Source organism: Rhinolophus sinicus, linkage group LG02 (assembly GCF_036562045.2).
Source record: "Rhinolophus sinicus isolate RSC01 linkage group LG02, ASM3656204v1, whole genome shotgun sequence".
Lineage (NCBI taxonomy): Eukaryota > Metazoa > Chordata > Mammalia > Chiroptera > Rhinolophidae > Rhinolophus > Rhinolophus sinicus.
In genome coordinates this window covers 161,009,579-161,025,954 of record NC_133752.1, presented here as the reverse complement: position 1 = coordinate 161,025,954, position 16,376 = coordinate 161,009,579, and the positions used below count along the sequence as shown (strand labels likewise).

Genomic DNA, 16,376 nt, shown 5'->3' with positions numbered 1-16,376 from the left:
TGGACAGAAGATTCTACAGACACAATGTGGGATCTTGGCAACACTTTTTGCTATGGATCTTGGCAACATTTTTAAATCAAAAATGTAAATAAGTAACTAGAAGTTATTCTTATTCGATTTGCCAATTGAAATAGCTGGAAAGAGTAATTAATACAATGAATGGTAGAAGAAAGGATTTAAAAAATCCTAGAACACCTGAAATTTCAGGCTGATACAAAGAAGTTGAATTTAAATACACATAACAATGAATCCGTTTATACAGTTCATAAAAACTTGCCTGCAAAATGGGTGAGAACTGGAGTAATGGACCGTTAAATTTTTCAGGGATTTCATTTGACTGGCTCTCCACCCTGAGCCAGAGCATCATGTGGATGCTAAACAACTTACATTATTCCTTTTAGGATATCATATCGTTGAGACACAGGATCTCAAGACAAGAAAGTAAGTATTTCTATTTCCACCCTGAATTTATGAATTACAGATTAGAAAGCCAGTTCAATTTGGGAGCCATATTGTCACAGAGAACATGGAAACTTCAGAGGCCATGCAAAGCAACATGACCAGAAGGAAAGTATTTGGAAATCAGGGTAAAAGAGGAACAAGTTATGACAAATGGGGTTAGCTTAGAAAAGAGATGATTAGAGAAGTGTCAAGACAGCTGTGCTTATAACCTGTGACCAACAAGCTCTCTGTTGGGCTGGGCCCACAAGGAGCAAATTACAGGACTGGAGGTTTCAGCGCAGTGTAGTAAAGACTTTCCCACTATGACATGGCCCACCGCCACAGTAAGCATGCACTGGGCATATGCACAGGTGGCACTGGAAGGTGACCTGTGAGGGAAGAGTTTCTCAAGAGTGTCACAGCTTGACTAAGGTTTGTAAACATTACTTTCGTATATTAATACCTCAGGTGCCTGAAACTGTGGAATGCTGTTAAATAAGGTTGTGTCACCAAGAAATGAGTTCCTTTGATGCCAAAGAATGTGAAGCTAGGTGCATTTTTTTTCCAGTAGTTTCTCTGTGCCTTGCCCGTGTATCTGAAGCATTGTCTTTATTACTAAAGAATTCAAAACACGAAGAAGACAAGATGTTGAAAGAGAGGGCAGGCAGGCCTGCGTTGTGCCCAATGGCTGCTCTGCCTCTTTGATGTTAAAATCACTTGCCCAAAGGAGCAGAAGAGAGAACCTTTCCATCCTTCAATTACATTCTTAGATCTCATAGCATTTTACATTCAACGCTACAGTAGGAGAGACTGGCAAAAACTGCGACCTTTGTAGGTAAGAAAAGATCATGGTGGCAGTCACAATTTTCTTAAAAAAATTCCTGACTTCAACTAGGAGACATGCAGTAATAACTTTATATCAACTTGCCATTGTGGTTCACAGAAAATTAAATTTATCACGTACTTGATTTTAAATAAGGCATTTCACACTTTTTAGACACAACTGAGGAACAAGTATATATGTTGCCCTTTTTAGTCTTTACGTTCTATAACATTTATTAATAATAAGATACTGCAGAATGGAGTTAAAAAATTTCAAGGTCACTAAACATCTCAAACATTTTTAAAATAGTAATTGTTCATGAACTTAGAGTTCATTAATTTAAGAAAGGAATACAATCAAAACATTTGAATATTTATCAAAGCAAATCTCTTTTCACAATATTAACATATTAATACTTTATTTGTATAGAAACAATAGCACTAATTAGAGTGGAGCCTTAAGTGATTCGTTTAAATATTCATTAGCACTTAGTTGATGTTAAATGGGACGGTTTTAGACACCTTAAAATGACAGAGGCATAAGATACAGTGAAGAAAATATAGAATATTTATCAATGTTCAAATTTGGAAACTGAGGCCCAGAGAGGTAAAGTACTCTTCATCCAAGTCTGTGCCGTTGGTTACTATGAAGTGAGATCTAGAACCTGGTGTCCATTTCTCTGTCAAATGCTCATAATAGCACAGCACGGGGTAAGTGAGTCCCAAGGTAACTGAAGGTAAGACATCCTGTGTGAAGATCTACAGTACACAGTGAACTATCCTAAACCCCAGAGGCGGAATGGGTATACAAAGAAGATGCTGCTTTTCTTAAAGAAACTTGCAGTCTTGCGAGAAAAATAAACCTGATAAAATGTTTAAATTATAGTTCAAGATATTAATTCAAGAAATAAAAATATATATGATTAGCTTGAGAGTTGATGCATGTTCCCAAAAATGGTATAGCAGCTCCAAGGAAATACAACTCGCCATGAGATGGGGAGGTGGAAGAATGGTGGGGAAGAAAGTGGAAAGTGCACTGGATCTGAAAAATAGGCAGGATTTAGAGGGTGAGAAAGAAAAGATGGCATTACAGAAACTGTGTGAATATCTGTAAAGAGCTCCCCCAAAACAACATATGTGTGAGTATTACTGGTAAGTGAATTGTCATTTACTTTAAGGGGCAATTTTCATCCAGAAGAGCAATTTAATGTTTATTATCTGCCCTGCTGAGTTGTGAAAAAAGATATGAATGGGAACTATTAATGCAATTAATGCAACTATTAATGCTTTATTTATTTACTTGTTATACCTCATTGTTCCACAAAGAAACTGAGGCAGCTTCCAAAAATGTGGAACATAAATTGAATAAAATCAATTACTGAGGAAAGTAATAAACTCAGGAGTCACAGCAGCACACACAGAAAAGACTCTAGACTGGTTGTTAGGCGAGAAGGGGTGGAAATGGAGTTAACCTTACTAGCATTTGCAAGATTTTTCCTGCATTATATTAAGAATAAAACAAAAAGCTTGTAGTTCAGAAGCTTAACCTTTCCTAACCCTGAGACATGAGAGAAATTCCTCCCTCGAGTCCTCATGAAGGAGCCACTGAATGATGTAGGGGTGCTGGTCTCAACCCCATCCCAGACCCTACTGTGACACAGCGATCATTTCAAATCGCTGTCCCTCATGTGGTCCCTCGGTGGAGGGCAAGAGCATTGGGCTCAGGCACAATTTCATCACAACACAGTGTGGCCCACAGGCCCAGCCCTCCTTGTAATATAAGAGTAAATTTAGAATCAGTGATGGATTGGAGGGACGACATGTTCTTCAGTTCGTATTGATTCACTTAGTCACTCAAAATTTACTGATTGCATACAACGTGAGAGGCATGGGAATATAGCCGTGACTAGAACAGACAGCCATTCTCACGGAGTTAAGAATTCTAGTAGTGGCAGAAGGATCACAGACAAACCAATACATGTTAAATGGTGATAAATGTTATGGGGAAAAGTAAGGCAGGGCTAGGTGAGAGAGAACGTGGTGGGCAGTGTGTGGTTGCTATTTAGAAAGCGTCATCACAGACAAGCCCTCTAAGATGGTAATATTTGGGCTGAAATCAGCATGACACAAGGAAGGAAACTCTAAGATATCAGGGAGAAAAGCGGTGCATGCCAAGGGAAGACAGTGCCAAGGCCCTGAGAGCGGCAGGCTTGGCAGTCTGAGCAGCTGTAAGACAACCAGCCAGGCAGACGCAGGGCGAGGGTCTTAGGAAAATAAAGGAGCCAGAATGACGTGAGCAAAGGAAAGAGTGAGGGAGTCAATATCTTTGGAAAACTTCTACTGTGTCTGCTTCAGCACAAGCCAAAGGCAGCTGCAGACTGCCAGTGTACACCCTAGTACATGACCATCATCATTTTAGCTTAAATATTGTGCTAAAACCGGCATTAAAATTACCCACTATGGACATGGGTTTTTTGCTAAAGCCCACCTACACTAAATGGAGACTATGAGAGAGACAACTAAGCTTATCATTTCTGACACTTAAATATCCATAGACTGTCCTAATTTTGTTTCCTGCTGAAACCTCCAAAGTTTTTCAAATGCAAATTGCACCCCTATGTATCTGACATGCAATATCTAAATCACTACATTCAAGCCAACTGAATATTGCAGGGTATCTTTCAAAGGTTGAGTTTGATTTTAAGACAATCTGGCAGTTGTGGGTTAGCAGAATTATTGAGGGCACTTACGCGTGTCAACAAAACAATATCATCAACTTAAAGAAGACAACTTACATTTGTTTCCCCATAGCTGGGGGCATGTATCCAGGTCAGTGAAAAGCAGTATCAAATCATTTAGACACAAAGAAATAAGGGAATCAAAATACTCCTCTATTTTATGTCCTGAGAAATGTTATCTCTTAGGAGCCCGTCCTATAAGCCTCTGTGATCTTCTAATAGGTATTAAGACATAGGATCTATAAGATGATTGGTAATCGGTTCCACACTGAGTTTAGAGATCTTAGAACATTGATAATTCCCCAGAAAAACTATGATAAATAGTAAGAAAACCAGCAAATACCATGTATTGTTCTTGACAGATTTTTGTCCCAAAGTGATAGAGACTATATCAATGGCCTATAATCGACCATCTTTGTCTCAAGAGCACCTACACTACACAGAGAATCCTGGAGTGAGAATACTAGGCTCATAATTTCTGTCAAGAAAAAAACTGACATAGAAATTAGTTGTCCATAAACCATCCGTACCAAAAATCTAATATGTAATATTAATTCATACATTCAACAGTAAATTTTTTTTAAATATGTAAAATTAAATGGAAATAATCACCTGCTCAGCCAATAATGAAGCTAAGCTTGAATATGCATCTGCAAACTCTGGACCATATTTAATGGAATCCTTCAGTAAGGTGATGGCCTCTTCTTTTTTCTCCTGGGATCTACAGATTATAAGGGTGGAAAAAGAATACGTTTTAATACAACTTTGTTTAAATCCTCTGATTAGACTTTAAGATCTTACTTCTTTTAGTGAAGATTAACCAATTCACTCTAGATTTTATTGTAAATAAATTGACAATACTGCCCCAAGTTGTTAACAGTTTTTGTCTGAATTCTCAGTGGAAAGAGATGTTAAGATGTAAAGGATGCTGCAAGATATTCACTGATTTTTCTACCTTCTATTTCCTGCTATGCACTTTTTGAGAGTTTTATATAATATTTTACAAGTTTGTTAACCAGCAAGTTAGACCCTCAGAGGAGCAATTTGGGGGCACTACCCAGTGGCAAGGGAGACAGTTTGCAACGAAGTGAAAGATGGTTTGAGCCCCTGCAGTATTAGTTGTACCACTGCAGGCTGGCCTCCTTTTGGTGGCTGAGCTACCCACCAGGGACAAGCCAGCCAAATGGCCCCTGTTAGTCTTTGTTTATATAAGGCAGAGAGATACATTGTATACATAATTTACGAAATTAGAAAATACTGTGACTACTGTCTGGCAAAGAATGATCAGCTATTTTATCCTATTTTTATTGAGAATTGAGGCTGGGTCCGTGTCCTTCATTTCAGTCTTCTCCCAGTGATTACACTTCTAGTTTCAAAAAGGACTCAAGGTCCAAAAGTTATTGCCATTATTTTGGGTGATGGTTCTCTTTCCTGTTTGTGCCACGGAGAAACACTGGGCCACCATCCTGGTATCAGTTATCTTTGAAGCCAAAAATGTACACTGGCAACCACACTACGAGGACAATTCCACAAACACTGATCACCTACTAAGTGTTAGACATTGTAACTGGCAAAAGAAGAGGAATGAAGAATAGAACCCCGGAAACAATAAAAAGCACACCGCTGAAGGGTACCCCCATCTTTACCAGTTACCAATGCGGAATTGTGTGCTTATATTTATACGCTTTAGGATCAGCAACCATTTATTCAGCAATGAATAGCTACCATATGCTCTGGTAAATTTTCGCATAACATTATTAGTTTCATTCTCACAACGATCCATGCAGCAGGTACTATTGTGCTATTACACTCATTTTTTTTTTTTAATTTAGTAAATTTTTTTTTAATTAAATTTATTAGGGTGACAATTGTTAGTAAAATTACATAGATTTCAGGTGTACAATTCTGTATTACATCATCTATAAATCCCATTGTGTGTTCATCACCCAGAGTCAGTTCTCCTTCCATCACCATATATTTGATCCCCTTTACCCTCATCTCCCACCCCTCATCCCCCACCCCCCTTACCCTCTGGCAACCACTAAACTATTGTCTGTGTCTATGAGTTTCTGTTTCTCATTTGTCAGACAGAAAAAGCAGAGAACCATATGATTTCACTAATATGTGGTATATAAACCAAAAACAACAAAAGAACAAGACATACACTCATTTCTTGAATGAGAAAATTTGGATTTGGAAAAGTCAAGTGACTCGTTGTATTTTCATCATCCGTCTTCTGAGTCAAGATCCAGTGCTCTGCCATCTCATCACATCTCTTTATTCTAACTGCTTAGAAATCCATCTCTTTCTTCTGACCTTGCTGCTCAAAGTGTGATTCATGGACCAGTATCATCAACATCACCTAGGAGCTTGTTAAAAATGCAGAGGCTCAGACCCCAGCCAGACCCAATGAATCAGACCCTGCATTTAAAAAAGATGCTCAGGTAATTTGTACACACACTGATATTTCAGCATAACTGCTCCATGAATTATCAAAGGCAGCTGAGAGCAGCTTGTGCCATAAATACCCTATGGCTTTAAGTCTCTGTAGGATAAAGATCTATAGAAGGAAAACTAATATTGACTCCACATGTTTGAGGTCCAAGTGCTAGAAGCAGCATATCATAAGGTGACTTTACCTAGGAAGATAGTCTTTTATCACAGACCTTGGGGAAAAAATTTTAAAAAAGTTATGTTTCCAGCATAGACCTTGCATTTAACTATACCATTTAGCAAACATTTATCACTGTCTATTATGTGTTAGCTATTTCCCAAGGGAGCTGGCTGTCTAGGCAATCCTCTCATTATTGGGCCTAGCTAATTCCTACTGAACCCCTTCGATGTACATTCCTGCCCTTGGTATCAAGGTGTAAGACCTGTGTCCTTAAGTAAATTGTCCTTGGGATGTGTCTTTAAAGTTTCATGGTTATAAGAAATTTGCATTACTGCTTTCTTGCTGATTTTAGTGCTCTTAATGCTGCTTTCTTGTTGATTTATTCAGTCAACAAATATTTAAAGAGTGCCTGTTAGACTCTATGGAAGCCCTCTATGTTTACATACTCTTGGGTTTCTATTCTAAAATATAACTTGACATATTTCTTCCATTGGCATATGTTTTTAAGTAAAAACTTATTTTTTAATCCTGGTAATTTGACCATTGATTTCATGGTTAGCAGAATTCTTTCTCCAAGGATTTCATAAATCTTTTTAACAGTAATTTGGAAATCCTCCCAAAAATCCAAAGGAAGATACTGACTTAGGAAATAAAGGCTGAAAATTAAGTCCCTCAGGACATAATTTAGCTTGGATATTCTTCAAAATCAGCAGAAAAAACCCACAACAATTTGATAGTAAAATTTAATGATTTTCATTTGTCATGGTTCCCATCAAGATAGAATGGCAATTTAAACCTTTTATATATGAACTCGGTGAGACTACTTACCAATTAATACAGTCTAGGAATCTAAATACTTGAGGTCACCCATTGACATTGATGTGACACAATGGAAAAGTTAGCATCAATGTTATTCATAGGGAACTTGGATTCTTTGTGAAAAACTGTGTTTCTATTAATCTCTTGAGGGACTGACACATGTTCATAAAAATATCGTGTCTTGTAATTTCATTTAGTATATAAGTTTCACAAGATGCAAATACCAGCAGACAGGACATTCCCTGTTGGCTCAGCACACTTGGATGACTCTGCTTTTCCAGGGAGGCTTTCAGAGTCAGTTATTAGACTCCGACAGGGTTCAGGCAGGTGCCACCTTAACAGATATTTTAAAATGCTTTTCACAAAAGCCAAAGAAATTGATGAGTGTCAATTTTATTGTTGTTTTGTTTCTGAAAGGTAGAGGAATAGTCGGAAAGATATATTTCTTCTGTCATCTCTTTTTTGCTCACCCTCGGTGGAAGTTTATGAAACTGGGGTGACTTGGACACAATAACTAATAGCAGATAATTCATCTAAATGGAACCTTCCCTGGTCATATAGTAACGCAATTACCAGGTGAGAACTGACCTTCATTTCATCCTGTTTTTGAATTCAATAGCATCCCTTTTCATTTCTACATCACGGCCCATGTTTCTCTGATAATTATCCCAGATGAAACAAACAAACAGACAAATAAACAAACAAAAAACCAGGAGCAATATTCCTACACTGCTATTGGGTTATTTCAGTCCAGAGAGCACCTTACTCAGTTTTGCTTGCTAACAGCTGAGTTCATACCCTTAGTTTACAATCAGTTTCTAGTTCCCTCTCTCTTCTCCTTTTACTACATACAGACACTTGAAAGATACATTTTTTTTAGAGCATTGCTTTCAATACATTCTTCTATATAAAAATTTTCATTAATGCCCTACTACCTACAGATAGACTCTTAGTTTAAAACCCTCTATGATGTGGCTGACCAAGGTTTAAACATACCCAGGGACATACTGGTCCAGACAGACTGGACCTTCGGCATCTATTTTACAGAACCTAAGAGACCATCTACTTCACTGCTTCTCTAACCTCACTATACCTTAAAATCACTTGGGGTGCTTTTCAAAGGACCTTAGTGTTCTCAGGTTGGCCATCTTAATAGGAAGTTCTCCATAGGAATATGACAGTCATCCAGATTTGAGAATTAGGGGTGTAATCCAATATGCTTGGTTGACAGTAGTGGAAACTGAGACTCGGGGGGCCTCAGTGATTTGCCCTGGTGCCAAGCAAAAAGGAAGGTCTTCTCCTGGTCTTGTACCTCTCAGCCTGGCACTCTGGCCATGCTACTTCACAGATGGCTTTCCCCTCCTCCTCACCTAACTTCTGCCCCTCTGTGAAGCCTTCCTGGACTGACCCAGCTCAGAGCATGATCCCCTCACCAGAGCTTGTAAACATGTAACAAAATCAGAAACCACCTATATGATATTTTTCACATATTTTGGGTTTCTTTTTGTATCTCCATAACCAAAAAGGTGGTAGGGGAATCCGCTTTACAAGCCCTGTTCTGCCCTCCCCAGAGGAGCTGCTTGTTGCTCTTCCACTCAAAATTCTCAGGAGTAACTGGGCCCCAGCATACTTTGCTTCTCCGAGGCCCTGGCACAGCACATGAGGGGCTCCCGCCATGGTCTCCTGCAGGAGGGTGCCAGCCTGTCCATCAGTGCCAAGGAGGCATGTTTCTGAAGCTTCATATTTCCTAATAGTTGTTTGCTGAACATTTATTCTCTGCTAAGAACAGAGTTTTCCTTTGCATCATTTATTTTAATTCTTGTTAAGCAGTATGAATTAGGCATAATTATCTCTAATTTAAAGATTTAGAAAACAAACAATACTAGCAACCACCACCCCAACAACAATAAGAGAACCTGAGATTTGGAGAGCCCAAGTGATTTGCCCACTGCACACAGCTGCTATTCCACCAGGATTCTAATGTACAGCCTGGCCCCTCCACAGGCCATGCCCACTCCTGCATCCACCCTACTAAGTGTTATATGCGCTCCATCTGTGACCAGTACTAGGTTTTAAGTTCTTCCATAGGTAGAACCCTTGTCTTATTTATCTGACTTACTTCTTTTATCCCAGTGATCTGTACATAGTAGAAATCCAATAATTTTAGTACAGTGATCTGCACATAGTAGAAACTCAATAATTGCTAAATTAATTTTAAAAAACCCATGGTTTTATTATTTTCTTTATTCCTAGATCTTTGTAAATCTCTCGAAATAAGCTTTTAAATGTTCTAATAAAATTTGGAAGAGGACAATAACATAATTATTATCTACTTTACATCTGTTTCAATACCTCTGTCAATATTACAGAAGCATCCCTAAGGAAGCAAGCACCCAAGCCTTAGACTCAAAAGAAAATTACAAGTATAGTTTCCATTGACTGCGCACTTCTTACATACCAGGCGCAGCTGTACAGCTTCTTGACCATAAAAAACCACAGACTCAAAACCTAGAAGGACTGGATTCAGGCTCTACTTCTACCATTTACTAGTTGTGTTTCCTTAGATGAATTATCTGTCCTCTTCATGTCTCAGACTCACAGTAGGTACCATATATGGTTTGGCTTTTATCAGCTCATTTAATGTTTCTAAAATCACCCATGAAAATCTATCTCCTCCTTCTTTTTTAAATTAATTTTTAAAATAAAGGAGAACGTGGTGGTTTCGAAATTCCCTCAAAAGTAATATATTTTCACATGTTAAGCTAGTCACAAAAATTTTAGATGGGCATCAGAGTGATTTTTCTTGTACCTGACATCACAATAGTTTATCATCACTAAATACACAGATACATAGCATCGTAGTAAATATAAAATAACACCACTAACAAGCAGAGGTATTACCCCAGAAGCCTCACTGTAAAGCAAACACCAAGCTGAGGAGGCCTAAATGGCAGACCGATAATTCAGAATCCACACAGCTAATGCTGGAGCCCCACAAAAGAGTGGGTCTGCATTTTGTAGGGGTGGTTGCTGAAGGTGAATATTCAGGCAAGAAAGAATAAGGAGCAACTCTGAGCCTCTTTTTCAGCCAACCCAGGAGAGCTTCTTGAAAAGAAAGATGTGCGCAGTTATTTCTGTGTAACAGGTATAACGAGAGTCAGATGATTTCAAATAGATATTATGACATTCCTTAATAATAGGAATTACCTATGTATTCTAACATTACAGATCACCCTTGGGCCAGCATTAGACAGTATTAAAATTTCCAAACACATTCATTTTGGCTCTATAATAAACTATTTAGGGAATTCAGAAGCCCTTTATCAATGTAAACTCCGTCTACAAAGGGCTACTCTGTTAGCCATTGAGATGAACTGATAGGTCAGTTAGAAAGGGGGAAATAATAAAATAACATTTGCCTCTGATTTGATCAAAGATGTGATTCAGGTAACCAAATCCACAGGTTGTTTCTCTGCATTACATAGAAAAATCTTAAATTAAGTAGCCCATAACTGGTGAACAAATTGATAAAAAATCAACTTTAATACATACGCTATCTGATGACCCATGGGCACACTTTCAGTTTGGAGTCACACAAAGGAATACAGAGTCCCTTGGGAAACTCATGCCCCACTAAGGACACTGAGGATTGTCAGAGCTTCTGTTAGGGAGTTCAACTATCACTGATGGAACTATTAGGAATTCCTGGGTAGGTGAGAGAAGCAGGTAAGAGTAAAACAGCTCCACGGTTAGGTAATATTTTTTTTGCCTCTCGGCATCCTGTATTTCTTTATCTGCCAAACAAGTCACTAGTGGATGACTGATAATCAATCCTCCATGACTTAAAATATTCTGTTTTCACTTTTCCCTTAGATCAATAGTCTCAAATGTTAGTACTTAAGAATCATTAAGTGGTAAAATGCAGGGCCCCAGACCTCCTAAGATTCAGTAGGTCTGGGGTAGGGCCCAGGAATCATTATTCTTAATAAGCCCCTCAGGCAATTCTATTGAGGGTGGTCCTCTGTCAATGCGTTAAGAAACTCTGCCCTGATATCTACGTGGGATTTGTCTGATCAATGGATCCTTGATGTGAGGCTAAATGTTAACAGGAGGAGGAAAGCTACAAAAAAGAGAAAGAAGATTTCTTGGGACAATCTGAACAAAGAGAAAGGTCACAGTGGCCAGCCGATGGGCCTGGCTGATCAATACCTTTGGATTCCAGGTCATGTGGGAGGCTGGAGTGGGGGTGCATGGAAGGTGACACGGGGGATTCCTGCAAGTGGAAGGGGCCGTTTTCACAGAAGCTCTGTTGTGAGGGTCCGCTGTTGTGCATCCAAGTCTTAGCTCCTGTGTTATCCATACAGGCATCATAACATCAATTAAAATTTCCTAACATTCAATAAGCAAAATTCCACTCTCTTTAGTTTCCCCCAGGAACTTCCAAAAGGCTAAAATTCCTGGGAAGGGGTTCCTGGAACCAATACCATTCTCATCATTCATTTCAAGAGAAACATCAAGCAGAAATTAGATCTTGTTCACAACGTGCAAATCTTGCCATTAAACATTTGTAGTTTCAAAGGGAATTTCCCCTGTGGTTATATAGCAGTGAGACTGCTTTTCTCGTGTGTTAAGTAAAAACATTTGCATTATCTCACTTTCCTGGCTCTGTCTCAACGCAGATATTTAGCAAAAGCAAATAAAGCTTCACCACATTTTCTTTTAGTAATTAAGGGCCTGTTAAGTGTCAATTTAGAAATCTTTTTGGACTCCTGTCTAAAATCTTATGACACATTCATTTAAACTGAAAGCAGATGCTTTCTTTGAAAAAGTATTGACATTTTGGGAGAATTTAGGAAATGCCAGGAACAGAAATAAATGGATTTGGCAACCCACTTGGCAGCAATGAAATTTCCCATTAAACTACAGTGTGAACTTGGAGTGTTGGGTAGCTCTCTTCATTTCTATTTCTTTGTTGGGGTGCTTTGTTGTTGTTGGACCCCAAAAGAATGTCTCTCACAAAGGAAAAAGAATATGACTTTTTTATGCATTGTGTGTGTGTGTGGGGGGGGTGGCTGAAAGACTTCACCAGCTCACATGAAAAACTGAATCGTGACAGACAAATTGTAAGCGAGATGATCTTTTCAGGGCATACATTTTCTGTGTGTCTACCATCTTTCCTATACAGCCAAAGAAAAACATTGGATCCTCCTCTATGTAGCTTCTTTTACGTTCAAGTTTACTGAGTACATTTCTGCTCAATGCAATAGAAATATATAATAGTATCTGGTTAACTGGCGATCACCTTAGTTCTTGTGCTTGACTCTTTACAGAAGCCAAGCAGGAAAACTATCTGGAGGACCCATTCACATTATGTGGTGGTGAAGAATGAATCTTTGCTTCAACCCCCAAACCACACTCACTACAGTTCGCATTAAGAGAGTAGGTCACCTGCCCTCCCTCCACAGTGGGTTTGCAACATCAGATTCAGGTCACTGCGGCAAAAATGGGAGGCAGCTGGGGTGCCCACGTGGTGTGGTGTGAGTGGTCAAGCTTTGGTTGTCTTGAACACCTCTCTCCCCAGCTGAAAACTGAGGAAGTGAATAATGGAAAGTTCTGAGACTGTCTAATCACAGAGCAGCAGGGATGGAGACACAGTTCACATAAAGACCTCATACAGGGGCTGGCACAGAGTAGGCCCTGAGGAAATGTTCTTTCTGAGTCTCCTCTGCCTTCACTCCTTTGAATGGCTCTTGATGTCTTTATCATCAGCTCAGTGAGATCTCTGTCCTGAACACTGCCAACAGGATGCTTGCCCCACAATGGCCTTGCTCCTGCACGTAAGGAACCAGTTCTGTACCACAAGTGTATGAAGGTGGGCTGGAGGACAATGTCCCTAGCCAGCATCACTTCAAAGCACATGCAAACATTTATGCTAAGCCCTTCTCTGATTTGATGGAAAAGCATGGAAACAGTGGTCCCATGTTGGGATCTGGAGGAGAAGGCAGCTGAGATTAGCCTGATTTAGCCAGGATTGATTTAACCCATAGATAAAGGACCACTTTGGTGATGCAGTTGAATGCATGTCCCTGGTTTCAGGCTCAGGCTGAGTGCTGTCTAAATCCTGGCCCTGCCTGCAGCAGCTGTAGGCTTGGGTTCGATGCTGCAGCTCCATGAGCCTCAGTGGCTGGATCTGTGAAATGTGTGCATAATCTCTACCTGTCCGGGTAACTGCAAGGGTGGAATAAGCACACCCGGGCAGTGTGCTTAGTAGCGTCTGGCACAGGGGATGGATGATGAAGTAAATGTCAGCTCCACCAGCTCCTACCTCTCTCCACTACATTCCCACCTGCAATTTCTACCACAAGCCTCACTGACTGATTTCTCAGCAAAGGCAGGATGCTGTTCAACTCAAGTATTGCCTTTGAAGAGAAAAGGGACTTTGAAGTTCCTTTCTGGTCTTCCACTTCCACTTCAGTTAAGTGATGAGAAACTTAGAGTCTGAGTTAACACCACAGATTCTTGCAGCTCCAGAGCTTTATAGGGTCACCCGGTCCCATTCCTTATTTCGAACAGGAGCAAACAGAGTCTTAAGGAGGTTGAGTATTGCCTGAAGCTGTTTCTCTGCAGGGGTAGGAAATGTATTATCTACTTCTGATTCATTATTAATTTGATACTAAGAAGTTGAGCTTCAGATTGGAAGTGAGAAATTATGTCCCTGGGCTGGTAATAATTAATAATTGCTAACACTTATTTCATCTTTCTTGAGGGTGAGGTCGTTTGTCAAGTACTTACATGCACTCTCGTATTTAGTACTCATGAAGGATGTAGTTACGAGTACTATCTTTGCTTTACAAATGAGTAACTGGAGGCACTGCAAGATCAAATCATTTCCCGCAGGTCACACACTACTACATGGCAGAGCTAATATGTAAACTTACTAAGCTCCAGAATTCCTGGTCCTGAGGAGAGCACCGGGAGGTTAGTGCGGCAGCGTAATGGAGCCCACAGCGCGGCTCTAGATGACCCCATTCACAGCTTCCTCCTGGTGACCCTCCCTTGCGGGTTTCCCTGTCTGTATGGGGGAGTGATGGTGCTTCAGTCTGCAAACCCTGAGTGGGCAGGTTCAGGAGACATGAGCATGAGCTTTGTCATTTGTCATTCAAGTGTCAGTTACTATTGTTTTTTTTCACTGGGAAGAGAGATGGCAGGAAGGTTAAGTGCAGAGAGCTCTGCAATGCTGTCCAGCAGCCGTGAAAGCACCACGCTGGGACTGCTGGAGGGAGAGGAGCAGGGGAGGGAGGCTGCCAGTACTGGTAAGGAATCACCAAGAAGGAAGAGAGACTTAAAGGCAGGTGTGGGCCAGAGGAAACACAGAGAATATGCATTTACCCTTTCTGTCCTTCTCTGCTTGCCTTACATCGAGCATTTTCAGATTTTTCCAATGATCTAAATACTGATGCTCTCTAACAACTTATATTGCAAATGTAGCCTCTGTGTCAGGGCAAAGCTGATCTCCTATAAGATTTAAGATAAAAAGTTGAGGTGTCTGGTCCCCTAAAGTCAGATAATATGTGCAAGAAAAAATTTCCAATGATTACCCTCATTTTTCTTATTCTTTTAATTCAATGGTACCTTCTTTCAGCTACAGCTCTGGTCAAGAGTTGCTCCTAGTCATTCCCAGCACAGGAGCGTAAAGGGACTAGATTGCAAATGAAGTCAGGAAAGATTGAGGGTTAAGGGGGTGGAGAAATGCTTTTCGGAACGCAGGAGACTCCTCCTGAAAACTCCTGTACTTGACAAAGCAGTCCAGCCTGTTTAATTATCATCTGTCAGAAATATTTATGCAAGGAAAGAAAATGATGACATTCCAATTACTTCAAGGGAATGTAAACACAACCAGGGGTCCCTTAAAGCTTACTCTCCCCCACAGAGCTTCCTGTGCAGAGATGTCTGCCCGCCTTAGCAATGTTTGTTGCAGCCATCCAGGCAAAAGAAAGATTGAGAAAAGGGACCTACCATGCAAACCACACTATAGATTTAAAAAACTCACCCCTGACCAATTCATTAGTAACCACAGCATGAATGTGGAGTTTTGGAGGGGAAGGGATACTTACAAAAATATTTTCAGTCAGCAATCTGCTTATATACAAATAACTCCCAAATCTTGAGGAAGTAGGTAAACATTCTCATCTTTTCCCAGATAATTCAGTTTTGTAAGACACTGAGTATAAGATTATAAAAATACAAATAAAACGTATTTCAAATGAACTGGAAGAGTTCTCACTTTAAAACATTCATAATATTTTTCTCAAATGCAGTGTGCAGGTTTGTGTTTCTCAGACATTGACAAGGATTCAGTTTGGCCGAGCGTCTGGGTGTATACAGTGTGGGAGAGTACTAGAAAGGGTAGAAGAGGAAAGTGGCAGGATTATGGAAAGTCCTTAATGCTATGATATTTGGACTATATGTGTGCTGGTAATGGATAATCAATTAATTTCTCAGGTGCTCCTAAATTTAGAGGGAGGGTGGAAGAAGAGTAGATGTTGGAAACAGAAGAGAAAAATGTGTGATAGCAATAAAATAAAGAGCTTCAAAAGCAGTGAGGGTGGTCAACAGTGTCATATTCTTCTCCAGAGACATCAAGAGGAATGAGAGCTGAGAGAACCTTCAAAATTCACAGCTGATGTTCAAGACAGCAGCTCCAATGGAACGCTGAATGAACATCAAGGATAAGCACGGAATGCTAACCATTTTTCTTGCCAATTTGATCAGAGAAAGGAAGGAGTCAGGGGAGTAATTTGAAAGAGTAGCTGAACTGAGAAAGATTCCTTAGGGGATCAGAAGTCTATGGAATGGGAAGAACCTGACAACTGAAAAAAGAGCCTATGATATGGATGGGAGAAGAGGAAAGAAATAGAATCAAGAACACGTGTAGATTTTAC

The 16,376-nt window shown here is 39.9% G+C and overlaps 1 protein-coding gene across 2 annotated transcripts in view; it reads right to left on the bottom strand.

Moving 5' to 3' along the window:
- The window catches only part of TMTC1 (transmembrane O-mannosyltransferase targeting cadherins 1), a 231,062-nt gene that overhangs the window by 27,958 nt on the left and 186,728 nt on the right, over positions 1-16,376 (bottom strand). For both annotated transcript variants that reach the window (XM_074325860.1, XM_074325861.1), the window contains one exon: positions 4,614-4,722. In XM_074325860.1, the coding sequence (XP_074181961.1) occupies positions 4,614-4,722 (109 nt within the window). The remainder of the gene's footprint in view (positions 1-4,613; positions 4,723-16,376) is intronic.